Raw genomic sequence first — 20617 nt, 5'->3', positions numbered from 1 at the left:
ACGTCACTAGAGGTTGAGAAACCTTGTCCAATCAAATGCTTTCTAAAACGAGAATGCATCCTCTCCTTACAACTGTTTAGAGCATCTGGCTGTGTTCTAACTTGCGCTGATCATGCCTTCAAAGGGAGCACAATCCATGCTATAAGGTCATTCCAAATAAGCATCACTTCAAAAGTGAGTTCTGACTGACCGTTATCACCTTTCAGCAATCTGAAGCTCTCACAGTGGAGGGTAATGGTCTTTGAAGGGAACAGGGCACTGGGACATCATCACTTCTGATTGAGACGTGCCAACGCGGGAGCTGGATGCGAGGAAATTTGCTGGAGTTTATTTATATTTTTTGTGCAACCGGATGTTTTTTTTGGGATGTACAGCTCAAGTAAATGTTTTTTATTCTTTATGCTTAGTGTATCGTGATTCTAAACATGGATATATGATCTTTTACTCGCTTGCTTCTAATTCATCAGCACTGGACTTGCACAACGGCTCCAGCCTCATTGTAAGCAAAGACCGTGATGTGCTCTGTGCATCTGTGGGCTGGTTATGGATTAACGTTGTCAGTTAGATCATCGTTCAGTTCCACAGTCTTTGGAAAAGCTGGCTGGTATTGAGATTGCTTATCAAATTTCCCCGGTATGCAGCTCTGACAGGTGGGAAGGGGCATGTGTGTGTGTGGCTGTAAACTAAATGCTATTGGTTATTTTTTTTTTTAAATTAGACGAGTCGCTCGACATGTCCCGCCCCCACTTCCTGTTTCTGTAGGACAAAATTTCAAAACACCTAATCGAACTGCGCTCGTCAAGGCACTTCACAGGGACTTTTATTAGCTTGCTTCTACCAAGTGACAGATTAATTTGTGTCAAAATACCAGTGTTTGATTGGATGTAGAGCCCTTGACATCTACAACAAAAGAAAGTCGATAAAGCCCATTTGCATGCATGATTACATGGTCACTTCCATTTGTAAAGTTGTATTTAGCATTGTTTTTCCCTGCTTTCTGGACAGTATCGGTACACAGCTGCGACCCAATTTTGGGTGCCAACCCACCAATTGAGAACCATCGATTTAAAGAAACAGCACTTACGAGGATCCCGTCCTTCCTCCGATTCGCTCATATTCTGTCTGCCGTGGAGAACTAAGTGAATGGACAGGCTCATCCTCAGCAGGGCTCTCATCTCTTCTAGAAAACTCTGGGCCTGTGACCAACACAAAAACACAGCTCGAATATAGTCTCAAACATTGAAAAACAAAGCAGTCACGATAATCTTTTTTCCATAATGCAAAATAAATTGGTTTACCATCCTGATAGTTGATATCAGAGGTCATGGTTGCTTTGGGTAATTTGCCACTGATAGCTTCACTGATCAAAAGCTTCCCTGCGGAGATGCTGCATCTACAGGCACTGTGATCGCAGACAAATGAAGAGTTATTAGCCCTCCCAGAACACATGCATGACGCACAATGTGCCCTTTCTGCATCGTTATATTTGTTTAGCATCTCTCAAGGCTACAAACAATACGAGGATCTCAAACATGCCAAATGTTATGGTGACAAGGGACTATGCAATCAACATTAGTTATATATGACAGTTTAATATAGCGAAAATGTTCACAGAGCAGCTCGAATGAACTAGTGCATCTGACAGTAGTCGTTTGTATCGTTATTCATGTAGGCCACTAATATTCGAGAGTGTGAAATAAACCACATATGTGGTACCACCTGAGTTCAGCTAACTGTTTTTTTCTCATAACGCTGTTGATGGGTAAGAGTTGTATCAGACCTTGTTTAAACATCAACCGATAGACTTAGACTATGCATAAATATGTAACTGCACCATATCACAATTGATAAAGCTGGAATAAAAAACAAAAAGCCTATTTATTTTTCCTATTGATTGTGAGCATGAACAACCATACTGTGATATGATGCTGCAAAAGGCACCTCTATTTCATGAAGTCACACCTAAAATCAATGTTTGACTTTGGAGTGGCCAGTGATTTGCCATGACCACATTTCTCATTGATTCCCCAATGTCTTGGTATGCAAGTTAAATCAATATAACAACAGATCAATGGGCCTAAAAAAAAAAAAAAAAAATGTCAGAAAAGGAAAATAAAGTCTGGCATGAGAATGCACATCCATTGTTCTTGATATATGTCATGATAAAGAAAGGTAATAGCTCATAGCCGTAATGTATGGATGTTTAGAGCAATAGGCCACAACCAATAAGAAACACAATAGGCCAGACATGCCATCTAATGCAGTTAGAATCCTGTATGTTTTCAAATGGTCTTTCTAAAGGACCTACTGAATGTCTTTATTTACAAATACTCGCACAGTTCAGGATTTCTGAGCTGTCATTAACATGCAAGGCTCAATTAAAGTTCTAACAAATGGTTTAAGTTTACCCAAGTAAAAGAAGTAAGTCACATAATGAGTATGTAAGTATTATCCATAGAGGGGTATTTTAAATAGCACCCCAGTCTTGAGATGTATTTCCTTTGTCTGCTCTGAATCGATCAAGACCATATGCTTTCAAGTATGTCACAATTTTGAAACACTTCCTACTGTAAGATCCTGTACAAGCTAATGTACTATAGATAACAATTGATAACTGACAGTTGGACTCACCGTTAGCACAACAACAGCTGCTAAAATGCAAACTCCACCTATATAAACCTCATAAAATCCATATCGGAAACAGGACGTGCCTTGACAGCACAAAATATAACAGGTAACCGGACAGTCCTCCTCAGACCTCAAACTACAGTCATCCTGTGTGTTATTCGCTATCTTGTGTCCTCCTCCTGTTACTGTCACATGACCACAGACACTGTCAGCTGATTTCACTTCTGCAACAGCAAAAAGACATGACTTAGGCTATGTTTTTGCGGTTCAAGGTCAAAATCCAAAGCTTTAAACTTCTAAATTCCATCCGCATCCTTTGCTTTAACTTCCACTGCATGAAACCAGATATAATTTAGCAGAGACAGGCCACTTCTATTAAAATGAATAGGAAAAACGGATGTAGAAAGGAAGTCCCGCCTTAAGGGTAAAAGAGCCAATCACCGTTTACCTTTTAAAACAGCAATTTGATTTATAGTAAACTCCACACATAGTTCAATTCCAAAAAGATTGTTTATTGTAAAACACGTTGAAGATTAGCGAACAGGCGGTCAGTTCATTAAGTGATGAGCTGTTTCCTCACTAAAGCAGTTTATTCAGCACACTAACGTAATTCCTCCATAGGCTTCCATTTAAAAAAATGGCATTTGGTCTCCTCTCCAAAGACCGCCCAGGGAACTTGGTAGGAGGGCTTTGGTGGTCTCGGGGCTAAAGTCAGTGAAAGGGATCATGTACAAATTACTAGTCATGTGCAAAGCTTGTGCATTTCTCGAGAAGTAGCCAGTTGAGACTCAATGCAACCGAAATTAGAACTAGTTTTATATATACTCATAAAATGCGGTCTATAAGCGGATTTACGAACTTTAACCTGGTTATAGTGAACGCAGTGTCAGGATATGATGGTAATTTAGTAATGAGCCCTTATCTGGCGACAGTGCGTCATCTGACTGTACGAGAACAGCTACTGTCTCAACAAAAGCGAGTCTGTAGAATTGCGCTTGCAACATCCAACTGACCGATCATGACGGTAATTTCACATTTAATCATTAAATTGAACTCGCAAAGATCTGTATATAGTCTACTGCCTGCTTTCTGCCCCGCTTCAGTTACTTTTTTATTTTTATTTATGCAGGATATCTATTCAGTTTCTTAGCTTTGCAGCTACCTTGTATGATGTCTTGAAATTGAATCACAGATGTTTCATTTTTCTTGACAGACTCACGAGTTTTTTGTTGACATGACATGTGAAGGATGTTCTGGTGCAGTTTCTCGAGTTCTTACAAAACTGGGTAGGTTTTTAAAAAGTTTGGAATTCAAACAGTTCCCCACTCAAGACCTTTGAACTTAACTGTGTATGTTAACCTCTTCATACTAGTTAAACCTTTCAGACTACTGTACATAAACGTCTTTTAAGTTTAACTATTTAATTTAACAACAATTTTATATATATATATATATATATATATATATATATATATATATATATATATATATATTTATTATTATTATTATTATTAATAATATTTATTTATTTATTTATTTTTATTTTGTTTGGATGTACATTCGTACATGCATTCTAGGAAAAGGACATTAGTTCAGTTTTAACCAGTGTGCTTTACAATGTGTTCCTCAACAGATGTCAAATTTGACATTGATCTCCCCAACAAGAAGGTCTTCATTGAGTCAGACAAAGACACTGATCTTCTTCTGGAAACACTGAAAAAGACAGGGAAAACAGCTACCTACATTGGTCCAAAATGAAAAATTATACCTGAAGGTGAGCAAAGTACAGAAGTTGTTTCAGAATTAAGTATTATTGATCCCACAGACAAAGCGTAGAGTGGTCAGTGTCCTGTGGCCGGTTGCACCAGCTATACATATGTTACAACTTAGCCTAGTTGTGGCATAAATGGGCACTAAGTCTCTGCTCTTATATAATATTTATGGAAGCCTCCGACCAGGACTAACTGATGGAATAAATAAGCAGACTCACTTAATGACATCAATGAGCTTATGTTTTGGTTGACAGGCTTCAGTCCTTTTGACATGTATGATGATGTTGGCATTTACACTCGTTTACATTTACGGGAGAAAACATTATGTAAAAAAACGTACTTCTTCAGCATGATTCAACCAATCAAACGGTGCACTTTCCTGTGTACTCCGTCCGGTGACAAGTTTCAACATATACGAAATATATAAAATATTCAAATGAATAAATGTCTATATTTCCAGCCTGTTGTATTAGTATTTATTTATTGTCCCTTATTCATTTTAGATACAGTTATTGAATATTGTTATTTACATTAAAGTTTTATTACGTATCGTATTTCAGTGGGGATATAATTTATTACAGCTGACAGTTATGTGAGCAAACAAGGTTTGAACATCAACCATAACAAGATCAAACTGAATTTCACAGCTTTTTAACACTTCTGTGTACAAATTTGAAGGCTGCTTATTGGATCAATAAAGGTAAATGTCATATTATGCAACTATGCATTACTTTACAGAGAGCTTACGACCTACTAGTTAAGTCTTGCCTTAAAAACAGGTGGTGCAACCAAATTAAGCACTGACTTAGTTACAAACTAACTAGTAGTTACTAAGCCCTTAGTGTGAACTTTACGTCTCAACTTAAGTGAGACCTTACGCACAGCTGGTGCAACCCTACCCTGGTAACACATTAGCTTACTAAACCTTTAAAGGAATAGTTCACCCAAAAATGATAATTTGCTGATAATTTACTCACCCTCAGGCCATCCAAGATGTATATGACCTTCTTTCTTCATTAGAACAGGATTTAAGATTTTTATTAAAGTATCCCTGGTTTATAGCTTCATGCAATGCAAGTGAATGGACACCAATTTTTGAAGGTCCTAAAAGCACACTTAGTCAGCATCAAAGTAATCCACACGACTCCCGCCGATCAAGTAATGTCTTCTGAAATAAACTGATAAGTTTGTGTGAAAAACGAATCGCTAATTAAAACTTTATTAACTTTAAAAAATCGCTTCCTGTAAACACTGAATGCCTCACGTCGCTGTCGTGTGACGTCATCACGTTGGCGCGTTCATGCGAGAATTCAGAAGTTCCGCTCCGTTTACCACAGAGGAATGTACTTCACACGAGAGTTCGGTCAATTTAAACAGCTACAGAGAGCTGGCAGAAGCGCCGATTTAAAGTTAAATCTTTTTAATTAGCGATTTGTTTTTCACACAAACATTGATTTACTTCAGAAGACATTACTTGATCGTCGGGAGTCTTGTGGATTACTTTGATGCTGCCTAAATATGCTTCTTGGACCATCAAAAATTGGTGTCCAGTCACTTGCATTGGATGAAGCTTAAAACCTGGGATACTTTCCTAAAAATCTTAAATCCTGTTCTGATGAAGAAAGAAGGTCATATACATCTTGAATGCAGGGTGAGTAAATTATCAGCAAATTTTCATTTTTGGGTGAACTATTCCTTTAAGTTACTAAAGATTAGTAATGTGTCACAGTGTATGACATGTGATTTACTTCATACTCACACCATTGAAAACAAGTTTTCTGTCTTATGATCAGACAGGATTTACAAGTCAGTCCAAAGTTTCTTTACAGTGTAATGTAAGGTTTTATTATCAGTATCCATCCTCTGTTTATCTTGCACAAATCAGTGCTGAGTCTGACTCTGCTTTAAAAAAATATTTTAGAGCTATTCAGTTTATAGTCCGAAGACCCAGAATTCGCCATGGGTTCCCTCTGGATTTTCCTATGGGTTTTTATAATGGGGTTTTTGAACTTATGAATAAAATAAGGTTTCTGGTGACCATTACCTGATGATACGTAGACGTTTTTTTCTACAACATACAGTATATTACACATTTTCATACCTCAAGTGCACTCAGTAATTTTGTCTTCTCATTTGAAAAGTTTAACTCCTAAAGACATGAATTGTAATTTTGCTATATATGTAGGAAATCATGACTGCTCACATTAAATTGAAGACTCCAGTCATATCAGTAACCTTACAAAAGCTGTTTTATTCTACATGAAGAGGGTCCACACATGGGGGCTGCCATGTTAGAATCACATGACCAGCCGAATACTACTCGCTTAATCTCAGTAACCGTCCTCTTATTTGACACTTTCACTCATTGATTAAAGTAATCATGGCTGACTGTGAATATTACATTTCTACAATGGCATCTGAAACTGAAAACTATTGATTTTAAATGATGCTGCATCCAAGCCGCTAGGTGTCTGTGTACACCTTTTGTACAAGAGTGCATCTTTAGCTCATAAGTTAAAAAAACCCATAGGAAATTCCTGAGGGAACCCATGGTGAATTAGACTTCCAGGTTTGCCTACAAATTGACATCACGGCTGAACAGCTCTATTCCCTAATATGCCTGAATATGGATCTTGTTACCATAGCCTGCCTTATGTATGTAAATGCAGGGACTGTGAAGATTGTACAAAGTAGTGTATGGGTTGGGTTTATATTTATAGTCCTCTACTTTTAAGGAAGAGAAGCTCTAGTGCAGGGGTTTTTAAACTGGGGTCCGGGGACCCCCAGGGCTCCGCAGTGGGGTGTTAGGGGGTTCGTGGAAAAATTCGGAGAGAGAAAAAAAGTCTACATGTGAAGACTACAAAAGCATGTGATTTCTGAAAGCATGAGATTAATAGCAATTATTTTATTATATTGACAGCCATTATTTTAAACAGTAAGAAATAAATATAAACCTGCATATCATTTAATATATTATGAACAAGTTACTTCACTAATCTCATTAAAGCTGCTTTGAAACAATATTTTGTTTTTGTGAAAAAAAAAAAAAAAAAACACAAATAAATTTGAATTTAATTGAAATAATTTCTACATTACTACGTATAACCGACACACTGTCAGCTTAATAAAAAGTAAAGGTGTTCCATATACACATTTTATAATTAATTTTGCTTTAGTATAATTTAATTGAAAAATGTTTCATTAATTATTTAAAGCCAATTATTTAATTTAGCAAACAAGATGTCTTAATAATGTCATGTTTACTATTTTTCTCAAACAGAGTGTCCTTCATGAGGGGATCATCATATTTGGGGGTCCTTGGCATCAAAAAGTTTGAAAACCCCTGCTCTAGTGAATAAATGGCAACATTTATACTACCAAAAAAGTATCTGCCGAACTTTGTAAACTTTGATTCTTCTGAGACTTGTTTTAATAGGCCAGGATTGTGCTGGGACTGTGAAGTGGGACTACCCGATTGGACTGTACATGACACATCAGATAAATTACTTCATATCTTTGGGACCACTGAAAGAGCTGAGCACCATGAAGAGAATCTACTAGGCTAGTATTTTTGGCAATATAAATATGCTGAAATTTGCCTGTATACTTTGTTCTTGTCTTGACACAAACACTAAAAAAAACCACACTCACACACTGCAACTCCATCTACTTGTGATTAAGTGCCCAGATGTCAAAATAAAGATTCCTGTATTTGCTCAGTTTGCCTGCTAATTTATGGTCTTAACCTGTTGATGTGCATGCCCCCCACCCCTCCTTAAATTAGTTCACACTAATTACACAGAAGAGTAAAACAAATTAAAAGGCTTCATGTCAGTGAAAAAAAAGTGTATAATGTTAAATAACTAAAATCTCAGTAATTATTTTCTTTTATATGTATGCGATCATATTAATGTATTGTCCAGTTTAACATATTCTGTCAAGATACCGTGTTTAGAGAAGCTTATATTAGATGCTTTGTGGTGAATTAAATTGTAAATGTTTCAAAAAAACATTTAACTCCACTTTATTATACTTTTTTACGTAACTTGGGCCTATTTAAGTAATATAACTATTGGTTACATTAAATCACATGGGTTTATCTTTAGATGTGTTCTTAAAAGAGGACAGTAGCTGTGATGTTTTTACTACAGTAATACACCATTGGGGGGCAATATTACCCTTTCAATGAAAGGAAGCAATTTTTTCCAAGCAGTATTTTTTTAAGACAAAAAACCTCAATCTTGATACATCCAATTTCAATTAAGGTTTTTTTTTTTTTTTTTTTTTTAATGATGTTGGCAAACTGTAAAATAGATGATACTGTACATATAGACCCTACAATCGCCATAAAGGTGGTACAGCTTATATACATTATGAATACCAAGCTTATTAAATAAATAATTATTTGTGTACAAATAATTAAGCTTGTGTTTTAAGGACATGGTCTAAGAAACCATAAAAGGTCCTGTATGCTTACTTGTGTAGGTCCACCAGAAAACGACTCTACAGAATTGCAAGGGTCACAAACACGTGAGCAATGGAGAAGAGCAATTTTAAAAATGCAACTTAGCAGACTCATCACGTTGGTGTCTAGTTCTGAAAATCAAAATGTATTACAAGGAGCAGCTCGGGGGACAAAGTTTCATAATAATACAAGACTCATCTTTTCATTGAGTTTGTCCTGTACCAGACTTTGGAACTGGGTGTAGGCAGATACCAATCCATGCATTTTACATCTTTATGTAAAGTATTATGATTTCCCAGTTGTGCTGAATACAGATAGCCTCCAAATGTGTTGCCTATTGTTCTCATTGATATGAAGCAGGTTCTTACCTGAAAAGAACATGTCTCAGTGCATCATCGGCTTGTTTTGAGCTGGTCTAATTGCTAAGGGAGTAGCCTATAAAAGCACAGAGATGATGACAGGCAATGCAGTTGTATATACTGTAACAGTAAGCTTATGATGTTAGCAACAGTGTCACCACCACTAGCAGTTTTGAAGTCAATCAACTCTATTGAACCCAAAAGTTAAACTGTCTTGTGTGGATTCTTTCAAAACTTGTTGGGTTTTAAGTGATGAAAACGAGAAACTCACACTACTGTGGTAGCAACACAATTGATCCTTTGTTGTCTGGAATGACTAGCTTGTAAAGAGAAAATGTAAGGAATGCTTGGCCATCCGGGCTTTGTGTAGTGACTGGAGAAGCCCTCATAAATGCAACAAGTAGTGAAAGGGACCCTCACTGGTAGTCACTGATAGGCAAGGAAATCCACTGCTACAAGAACTCTATGGGCACAAGTATGCATCAATAACTTAATGCTGAACAGAGAGCTGGTCGTAACTTTTCTTTTTCTTTGCATGACAAACGAACCATCGCCACACAAATCTGCAGTACATGGTTAATTCTTGATTTATATCTGGAACTTTGTCTCAAGCCCATTACAATTAATGAGTCCCTAAATGTGAATGATGGGTTTTGTCAATGAGACTTTGCAGAATACCACAAGTTCAAGTCAATTGAAAGCTTTAGTTACTTTGATCACAGTTTTTGGTGCTGTATTTTTTGTTTTAATAAGAACTGTAGAGTTACTACCTACACAGCTTAGATAGCCTTATTGGAGAGGTGTTGAAATTGTTTTGGACACTGTTAACTTTTAAAGTCGCTTTTCCACTATCGGGTCGAATGGTTCCAGAAGCATATCCACTTGAGCACATTTGGCATTGGCAAATTGACAATTGTGAGTCGCCACACATACTGTACTAAAGCCATGGTTGAGCATGGTTATGTGGTCTCTTTGCTCTCAAAATATTTGGCAGAGAAGTCACCAGACACAGTATGTCTCATACATACTCTCTGGTACATGACTTCATACACACCCCCTCAGAGTTTACTGTAAATATGTTTTTTGTTCGTTTTTACAAAATTATGTAAAGGGAGGAGTCAAAATCATTGGGTGGTAATCAACAGCATGCCACAGCTGTCCATAGACATTAAGTTGTATAACACAGAATATTCCTTTAGCTACTAACTTTATGAAGCTACATTTTATGACTTATTTGTAGGAAATGGAATGAAGTTTCATGTTACAGAATAATTAAATTATAAATTTGACTTTAAAAAATGTATATAAAAAAAGTACTTTCATAATGATTTTTTTATTTATGCCTTTTAAGAAATTCATAATGAATATAAATAGCAAAGAACACAGATTAATGCTCGATTTTATCAGTGATAAGGCTATTCCTAATGCCTGGCTGTCCTCAACTGCAGGATGACAAGGTTCATTTAAATTAGATTCATAGCAAACATTTGACTCATTTTTGATGACCATGAGTCTGCTTTCATTGTCATCTGCAATGCACCATATCTGGTAACACAGGGCACCTGTTTAGACTGTTTACAGCTAAACAAGGCTCAAGTAAGTGCATTAAACAAATAATGTGAGTAGTATGGTATGTGCATTGCGTATGGATGTCAAGTAAATATATGAGAGAAAATACTGCTTGCCCTTTTACTTCTCACACCTGGGATGTTGTCATTAAGGTAACTGTGAACCGCTAACCCTAATCCAGTCTGAGCCTCAGACGGCACACACATATACCAACTGACACATACTTTAAATGGCAAGATCTGGAGAAAATGAACAGTTACATTTACAGTCTGTTTGACTTCCAGTAGTCAGGATGCACAGGTTTGTGAGGTTCAAGTCATTGTATCATTGAAATATATTAAAGAATTTTGTTTGAGATTTCTAGGAATGAAATGAAACACAACTGTAGGCTCATATTCCACTTAGTTTGCAGAATTAGAAGTTTTGTACAGAATTAGAAGTTCTGTACAAAGTCATCACACATTTTCCCCTTTTTTTATTTTGTCTGTAGAACCTTTCAAAGAAATCTTCAAGAATCATCTCGCAGCATTAATAAACAAAAAATTACTTTTGAGACTGGGAATCTTTCAACTAAACCTAACCCTCATTCAAACTAATGAGTTAGTATAAATTATATACTAAATTTGAACCAACTCCTTCCCGATCCAATCTGATCCCAAATCCTTAAACCTAACCTCCAATCCCTCTTATCCTTCCCTTCTATAAATCTCATTCCAGTTTCAAATTCTATTGACTCTTCCTCTTAAATTCCTATCTCAATTTCCTAATCCCTCATTTTGTCTAATCCCAAGAGAGATTCTGAGTCTCATCTTGGGATTCCTGGTTAGTCTTGCACAACAGATCATTGTAATCAATTTTAATACAGAGCCTTCCTATGATTTTCTTTGTCAGTACAACCCTAAAAGTCATAACTAAGAAGATTAATAGTTAAAAATGTAAATAACCAATTAACTAGATGAGGTGTCCAAAAGATAGTCTGCCCTAAAATACTTAAACCTATTACCAGAAGCAGTTGGAAAATATATATTTTTCTCCCTTTCATGATTAATGACATTTTCTTTTTGATTGTGTAAAACAGAACACTCTACATCAAAGAACTATAAAGCCGTATTGTGAGGAAGGTCTGATAATTACAGCCGGAGAGATAGATGATAAAAGATGCTTAACTCTGCAAAGCCCATGAATCAATAGTATCATGTTCAGACACAGTCACTTAGTGGCAGGCTCAAACAGGGCTCTCCCTGTTCACATTAACTCCTCCACAAATGAACTGCTAACACAAGATCAAATTAGGACTCAACATCAACCCTGTAAACTGAGCAAGAGTACGGAGTTTAATCTTGGCAAAACTCAATGTAAAACCACTGCTGCTCTGGCAAAACTGGGGAAAGCGCTACCGGACAAGACTAGACTTTGAGATAGAAAGGGGCAGACTGGATTGTTTTTTGTTTTTTTACTTTTGAAAATAGTCAAATGTTTGTCACACAGAACTACTGAAAATAACTCCTTCTTCCTTTTTCAAAATATTGAGCCTGCAAAGCATTATTGTAGACTGAAATGCCATACATGTAGAGGCAAGTGTAATCTTCCTAGCTAAAACGATAAAAAAAAACAACAAAAAAAACAACAGCAACAACAACCAAAGCACAGTGTCTGTGTCTGATAAGAGTAATGTGCAGAGTTCTTCTCAACAAATTTCAAGAGCGTTCTTGACACAAAATGCTCTGCAAATGGCTTGTATAAAACATTTTGCTTGAAACAAGTGGAAAAACAAATCTGCCAATGGAAGAATTATCTGCCAAATTATACCTGATAAGATTTCTGAAACAAGTACTTAGATTTACACATACCAAAAAAACAGACATTTTATAATAAGCTGAAAAACTCATTTTGAGCCGTTTTAACTTAAATATGTCAGGCATTTTCTGTAAAGCATGCTTTTTCTAAAGAAAGACCAATTAACTTACATTTATTCATTTGACGGATGCCAATTACAGTGCATTTTAGGTAAACATTTTACTACTTATATGTGCTCCCTAGTTTCAAAACCATGACCTTGAAATAGTTAGTACCATGCTCTAGTTTAGCTACAGAAACAGCTGCAATAACACATGTGAAATAAGAGTTTAAGATTAGATTTAAGGTTATATATTGCTTAAAACAGTTTGAAAATGTTTTCGATGTTTGAAAAAACGGTTTGGAATAAGATATTCAAGATACATTCTCTTGAGTCCTAAAACAAAATTTTGCTTCTTAAGTGATTTTATTTTGTTTTTAAAAATGTTTAAGATACGTATTTTTTACTGGAATAGAAAGGCAAAGAACTGATATAATGGTGTGCATAGGGTGAAAATGACACTATTGCCCTCATCCATACAGTAAATTAGTAAATTAGAAAGGGTTTGCAGTCATTGCTTATGCGCTAAATTAACTGTAAAAAAAAGCTTAACAGATGGGGCCAAAACCGAAGCTAATTATGAAGACTATGGGGGTTGATTAAATGTTGCATTAATTTCTTTATTTAAATTTAATTTAGTGGGAAGACTCTATGGATTATTCATTCAATACAGATTTCACGAGAAAGCTGCTGATGTGGCAACATAAGGAAATTTTTATGAGATCATATTTCCACTTTTAATATTCTTGTCATCAGCAGTGTCAAATGTTTCAAATGTGTGCTGTATTCAAAGGGCCATTGTGGGAATTATTTAGAAATAATTGGCCTTCAGGATTGTCAAGATAAAAAATTTACAGTATAAAAATGTAGTTACATTTAGATTAATAAAATGTTGCACACATTAGGGGAGAGAATGAAAAAGGGAAAGACTGAGAAACTGGATGTTAGGAGCAATGAAAAGAAAGTTTTGCAGTTCTTCTTTTCAGCCTTAAAGTTTTCAGTTTTAATTTAAAGATTTAGATCATTTCAGTTCTATATTTTAAATATATTTCCTTACAAACTGTCATGGAAATGGCTTTTTGAGGCAGAACTGAAGTCCAACTGATCCACAGTCTGATCCAACACACTCTCACGGCAAAATCGTCAGGATTCGTACTTTTCTAAATTTGGCTAATTCGTATGATATCGTGCGACTGCACTCGTTTGAATCCCATGACTTTCACTACAGCCAATGACTTCGCTGGACATCGTTTCCATCTAATACACGGCAATTACTTGCTTCTGTCACACACAACAGCTTCCTATCATGATTACACACTCTACTGATTGGTTAAGTTTACTGTAGATAAGGGGTTTGGGTTAGGGCATAATATTAATAAGTATGTCCTTAACGCCTCGTGCGCGGAACTCACGCTTGCTTCTGCATTAGATATCCAGGAATTTGCACGTGATGAAGTCGCAAACAATGTGCGAGACCATACGAAATAGTCAACTCGTAAATTATGTACGACTTTTCATGAGATCAGGTTGATTTTTAAAAAGTTGACCATGAACAATACTGTTAATATTATACTTAAAAGTAAAGGTAAAGCTCTCCATTTGCTTGCCACATTCTGTTTTAACAGGCGAAGGAGCAGCCAGAACAATTTCTGGGCAGCAACTGGTCTTTGATGTACACGTCACCTGGTCACACTTACAACCCATCCCAGCCATTTCATCATCACACTGCACTGCTGCATTCTGATCCACTTAGCATCTCCAGGAGAAGTAGAGAACGCATGAGTAGAGAATTGAGAACGAATCATAACATGCTCACTATTCTGTCCATTTGCTCCATCTGTCAGCTTATCATTATTGTCTTCCTGGATCGATGCCCAGATGTTTTCTCTCCGCCTCTATCTGTCCAAGTCATCTGCGTAGAAAAGGAAATAAGGGATGCAGAAGAAGAGCCATTTTATTTTCTTTAGTGTTCCTATCTGTTTTTTCACCCATGCAGAGTTCTCACCATAACAGTTTTCTTTAATACTGTAGCATTTCTTTACTGTTGGATAAAATGGCAACTTTACAGTCACAGATTACATCTAATCCTGGACTGAAAAGGATTTGTATTATCACTGACAGTGCTATTATGTCCATGGTTTATTCTCCACCTAGCGAGCCTCACGCAGTTTCTGGAGATTAAGACAAAGCTTTGACTGTAGAGAGCTGTTCAGTTTGTAGTCCTAAAATCCAAAAGAGAATTAACATTTCTGAGCCATGGGTTCCCTCTGGAATTTAGAATGGATTTTAGATTTTCTTTTCTTCTAAAAAAGCGAATCTCTAGGGGTCATGGTTGTGTCAATATCTAGTGTGACATTGAGCGCGTTTACATGCACGTTCTTACACCAATTATGCTTAATAAGTCGACAACATGTGTGGTCATGTTAACACATTAAATGGCTTTCCTTTATTGTTGTAAGGTCATAAAATCACTTAAGAATAAATCGATCGATACGGGTAGATTTTTGCATTGCATGTAAACACCTTTACTGGAGTTCTTACTAGCTTATCCAATGTACGCAATTGTTGTGCACACGCCTCTGCACGGATTGACTTGCTGTGTCAGATTTTTTTAAATAAGCTGATTTTTGGGTGTTATCTGCATATTGGTGTGCATGTAAACAGGCCTTCTACCGAATTACTGACAAACAAAATCCCCCATCAGACATTTTTGCATCAATTTAAATGTGATCAACTTTCCCTCTAGAGTTAGCGATAGCGTATTGCATGAACAACATCAGAGATACAGTTTCTGGTCCTGTGGGAACCAGGAAGTAATTGTGTAAACAATGGTGAGTGCAATTTAGAGGTTGCATTTTGGCTCTAAAATCACATTTTTACTCCACTAATGGTTAAGTTTAGGGTTGAGGTTAGAGGGTGGAGTTATGCATTCTTGATGACTGTATTACATCATTTACAACTAAAAATACAAGCCGCTTTTGGTGGACATTTCTCTGTGGACATTTAACCTGGAAACTGTAGCTCACAGGTTGCCATATGTTTAACAACCCTTACAAAAATCAAGAGTTCATGTCAAATTTGCTGCTAACTTGCCGCAAATTTGCCACTGATTATTTTTTAGTTATTTCGGTAAGCACAGGCCTATTTCAGCTGCAGAACTTTCAACCTACTATTGTTGAGTTCACAGTATGGTTAGTCTAAACCATCATAGGTCTTATGCAGCAGCATTTTATTTTTACAGTTTATTTTTATTTTACAGTTAAGGTGCAGTCACACATACCTTCGCATAGCAAAATTCTGTGGGCGAAATACAGTCATCTCAATGGGAATCAGCGCAATGTACTTTCGAGTTCAAGTCTGGTGAACTTTGACATGCGAATTCGCTGTGTTTACCAATGGGAAGTTGCTTGGTTTGGCAGTGACCTCTATGTGGGTGGTGCTTCATACACAGCCACACTGAATATTCACAATAGACAAGCATTACATTTTAGCGGTGAGTTTATTTTCAACTTAAGTCTCACAAAGTATAAAGTGCAGCATTAAAAAGAGGCTGCTTGACAACTACATTTTTGCTGGTTCACACACGCCATCTTCGCCCGCGGAAATTCGCCGTACAAAGGTATGCATGACCACGCCGTTAAATTGAAAAGCGCTATTCTCAAAACGCATTAGAAATTCCAGAAGGTTGCTAAGTGACTCCAGCCAGGTCTCCTAAACAACCAAATTGGCCCAGTTGCTAGGGAGGGTAGAGTCACATGGGGTAACCTCCTGGTGGTCGCTATAATGTGTGGTTCTCGCTCTCGTTGGGGCGCGTGGTAAGTTGTGCGTGGATCGCGGAGAGTAGCATGAGCCTCCACATGCAGGTGTCATGCACAACGAGCCACGTGATAAAATGCGCGGATTGACTGTCTCAGAAGCGGAGGCCACCCGGATTGAGGTGAGTAACCGTGCCACCACAAGGACCTACTAAGTAGTGGGAATTGGGCATTCCAAATTGGGAGAAAAGAGGATAAAAAATTAAAAAATTAAATTCCAGAAGGAACCTATGGCAAATTAGCATTCCAGGTTGGCCTAACACTAACAACTTTTTTGTATGATAAATTGTTTATGTTTCTCATTTGTAAGTCACTTTGGATAAAAGCATCTGCTATATGACTAATTCTAAATGTAAACGATTTTCTTTTGACAGTTCAACAAAGTGTATACGTAACTAGATTCAAGTTTGATCTAGATCTGACCTCAGTGGCTGCAGTATGAAATAATGCACATTATGTTACAAAAATAGTGTTTTAATTTTGTGGCAGTAGTTTGCACAGTTGTCCAACCAGCAAAGATGAGGGATCTATCTCCAAATTACAGACCAGCTCTGAGACAATGAGATGGTTCAGTGTGAAAAGATAAATTCGCTTTGTGTGGGCTTTTGAGTTGACGTAATAAAAAATTAATGGTTTCTCATCTTTATGCTATCAAGTAAACACATTCTGTCATTGTTTTTGTCAGTTATTGCGAAAAGAACCCAACCGCAGATCAGTGTGACTCCGAAACTTTATTAAACAGACAGCCAAAACAAAATAGAAAGTGCTCACAAATCAAATCTGAAAATACAGAATCAGTAACCGACAGGCAGAGCAGGACCCAGGAAACATGAAGGAATGAAACCACACAAGGCAAGATTCATAAAGGGAATATAAATGGAAGAAAATCAGGTGGGTAACACAAGGGACAGGTGAGGCAAATCAACTAATAATCAGATGGGGAGCACATGGGGGGAACAACACACAAGATCAAACAAAGACTAAAATATGGGTATCAGGATTCCATCACTAAAAGTAAACCAAACATATGTGTCAGTATCCTGACAGTTTTTGCAGTTGTGAAGCTTATAAAGTAATATTACATCACATCTACACACTCAAATCTAACAGTTTGAATTATATTTCAGATTCATCAGAATAATGCAACCTAAAAATTCATTAAAATGCAGAGAATCATTCCAGTATATGATTTTTGCACACAAAAGAAACACCTTCCTGTATATGTGTACTGTAAACTAATGTGTAATGATATATTCCAGGCTGGTGTTGATATTATTTGCTGGTGCTGGACTCATTGCGACCTGAGTTTACATAAAGTCTAAACAGGAACTAGGATGAAAAGGGGCCTTGTTCCCTGAAAGATGTGAATCTTTAAAGAACCTGTGGAACTTTATTGAGGAAACGGTGGTTAAAATCCCACCGTCTGGTGCGTAAATCCGAATCTAGCTATTTTCAGTCTGGTCCCAAGAGAGGTATTTCCTATAAACTAACCAAAGAGGGGCTCTTTCAAAATAAATCAAGGGCCAGTATTTGCATTGCAATATTTTGACTCATTTCAAAACAAATATAATTTGACAGTCAAATATAGTTATGCAACAATTTTAATGACATTTCATAAATTGTAAAGAACCAAAAGAAATATTTTCAGCATAACAACAGCATATAACCTACAGCGTTTCTCAAATGGTTTCAGTTCGAGACCCAGATTTTACAACGGACATCCAAAGGCAACCATTTATCACAACTGTTTTTTTGTACAAAATGTTTTAAAAATCAAACATTAAAATGTATTGATACTCCTATGAACTGCAAACGCACATGCCTTACAATATGCAAAAATATTAAAATGACATAGCCTTGATGTTGTCATGATGAAAGCTACATATAATTCACCGCTTAAAACATATTGTGGTCAGCACAACCCATGTTTATCCTCATTGCAACTGAACCTGTATTTAATGTGCTGTCCCTGCTGTTCATGACCCAGCAGACCTACCAGAACCACTGACCTACAAGTCAGAATCATTTGTTTCCTTCTTGCATATGACAATAAATAAAATAAAATGTAATTGCATAAAAAATGACATCTTTGAATGTAATTCGATAGCAAATTCCAGGGATTCTGTGACCCTTCAAGAACTTGTTAGCTCCCACAGACAGCGCCACGTTTGCAGTACATAGAATAACTACCCCCCCCCTCGTGGCCTGCTTTGAGTGTCTGCAGAGGCCAGAATGGAAAATGCCACGTTGCAGAGAAGCTATTTTTTTCCAGTGTTGTCTCATCCAGATGTTTCTCTCCTTACTGCTCTGTACACTTCAAAAGTACAGACATTAGCAATCTATAGCAGAGCAAACCTTTTTGACTGTGAATTTGAAGCAGATGTCTCAAGGGGTGGAATTGAAGGGTAGGCATGATTGGTTTAGTCTGGTGGTCAGGAGCACACAAAACTTAGAGACAGTACAGTGGGAAGGGCCCTTGGGATTTCAGACTTTTCAGCCTTTTTTTTTTTTTTTCAAACAGGATTCAACCATCTGACACTCTAAAAAATCTGTGCCGCACATCTGAAATACATTCAACATTGTGAGCCCACCATTACAGAGCTCAACACCTTTATCAGATCATAAAGGCTCCTTTGAATAATGAATGAGTTTAGTCAAGAGTGAATCACACTGGAATGCCATTTTATTTTATGTGTGACATCTAGAGATCCACACATCACTGCTACTGTCAAAATATATGAACCGAGCACCAGAAAAGTGAAAGACCAAACCTTTTTGCATTTGGATTTTCTGTGACTTCTTAATTTTTATTTATTTGTTTTTATTGTTTGGAAAAGAAACAAAACACAAATTTATTTGGGTCGCTAATATTTGTTGAACAGGCAATGGTGCATCAGAATTTTTCCATCACATAAAACATGTTATATTGGTGCATTTTTTCCATTAAACAGGAAATTTGTTAAATTTAAACTGTTTTTGATACCAATAATTCCTACTTGGTTTTAGTGGTTTATTAGTGTTTGTTTTAAATGTTTTGGTCTATTAAAATCTTTGATACACTTTTTGAATTTTGAACAAAAGTATATATATATATGTGTATATATATATATATATATATATATATATATATATATATATATATATATATATATATATATATATATATATATATATATACTGTGTGTGTGTATATATATATATATATATATATATATATATATATAAACATTCAAATGTGTTTGTGATGTTATTCAGTTTGAGGCATCCTGTTGCTCGTGCTCTGTCTTGGCCTTTCTGTACTTCAATACAACTGACCTACATGATCTAACATGAAACTTAATTCAATAATACTTAGCTGGAAGGGCGAGTCTTGTGAATGCCTGGATCAGACATAAATATCACAATTATGAATTATGCTGGTCTATGTTTGCTCAAAGCGGAGTTCAGCCTACTAAAATGATTCTGTGTTGTTAGAAAATGTTTTTTACAAATAGTGATACAAAGCATTTTCCTAAGGGAATATTTCGACTCAGTCCCTCCTTTTCTTTATGAAAAAAAATAAAATAAAAGGGAAAAACAAAAGCAAAAATCATGGTTATAGTGAGGCACTTACAATGGAAGTAAATGGGGCCAATTTTTGGAGGGTTTTAAGGCAGAAATTTGAAGCTTATAATTTTATAAAAACACATTAATTATTCAGTTAAAATTAATATATTATTTGAGCTGTAAAGTTGTTTAAATCATCAGTTTTAGTCATTTTAGGGTTTTAGGATTTGTTGACATTACATTGTGGTTAAACAAGTTGTACAATTGGCTATAACTTTAGACAGAAAAGGTTAGGAAGCGATTTTATCACACTAAACTTGTGTTAACGCATATTGTTTATGTCTTGTGGCTTTACTTTTGAAACATTTAGTATTTTAACATTTACGTATTGGCCCCATTCACTTTCATTGTAAGTGCCTCAATGGAACCCAGATTTTTGCTTTTTTTAAAGAAAAGGAGGGGTAAGTCAAAATTAATTTTGTAGTAATCAGTATTATACCACACAGGTTGTCGATTGACCTTAACTTGTATTGAACCCGGAATATTCCTTTAAACCCTTTTTTTGT

The 20617-nt window shown here is 36.3% G+C and overlaps 1 protein-coding gene across 3 annotated transcripts in view; it reads right to left on the bottom strand.

Annotated features, from left to right (window-relative positions):
- Positions 1 to 3233, bottom strand: part of LOC127413447 (proton-coupled amino acid transporter 1-like) — a 54677-nt gene extending 51444 nt beyond the window's left edge. The window contains exons 1-4 of one of the 3 annotated variants that reach the window (XM_051650607.1): positions 3077 to 3233; positions 2632 to 2852; positions 1299 to 1402; positions 1085 to 1196 (exon numbers count right to left, since the gene is read on the bottom strand). In XM_051650607.1, coding sequence (XP_051506567.1) covers positions 1085 to 1196; positions 1299 to 1326 — 140 coding nt within the window. In that variant the 5' untranslated portion in view covers positions 1327 to 1402; positions 2632 to 2852; positions 3077 to 3233. Of the gene's footprint in view, positions 1 to 1084; positions 1197 to 1298; positions 1403 to 2631; positions 2987 to 3076 lie in introns of those variants that run through there. The other 2 variants (XM_051650605.1, XM_051650606.1) reach the window with 2 other exon arrangements.
- Between the last annotated feature and the right edge of the window lie 17384 nt (positions 3234 to 20617).

Source organism: Myxocyprinus asiaticus, chromosome 22, assembly GCF_019703515.2.
Source record: "Myxocyprinus asiaticus isolate MX2 ecotype Aquarium Trade chromosome 22, UBuf_Myxa_2, whole genome shotgun sequence".
Lineage (NCBI taxonomy): Eukaryota > Metazoa > Chordata > Actinopteri > Cypriniformes > Catostomidae > Myxocyprinus > Myxocyprinus asiaticus.
This window is presented reverse-complemented; position numbering and strand designations above follow the sequence as displayed.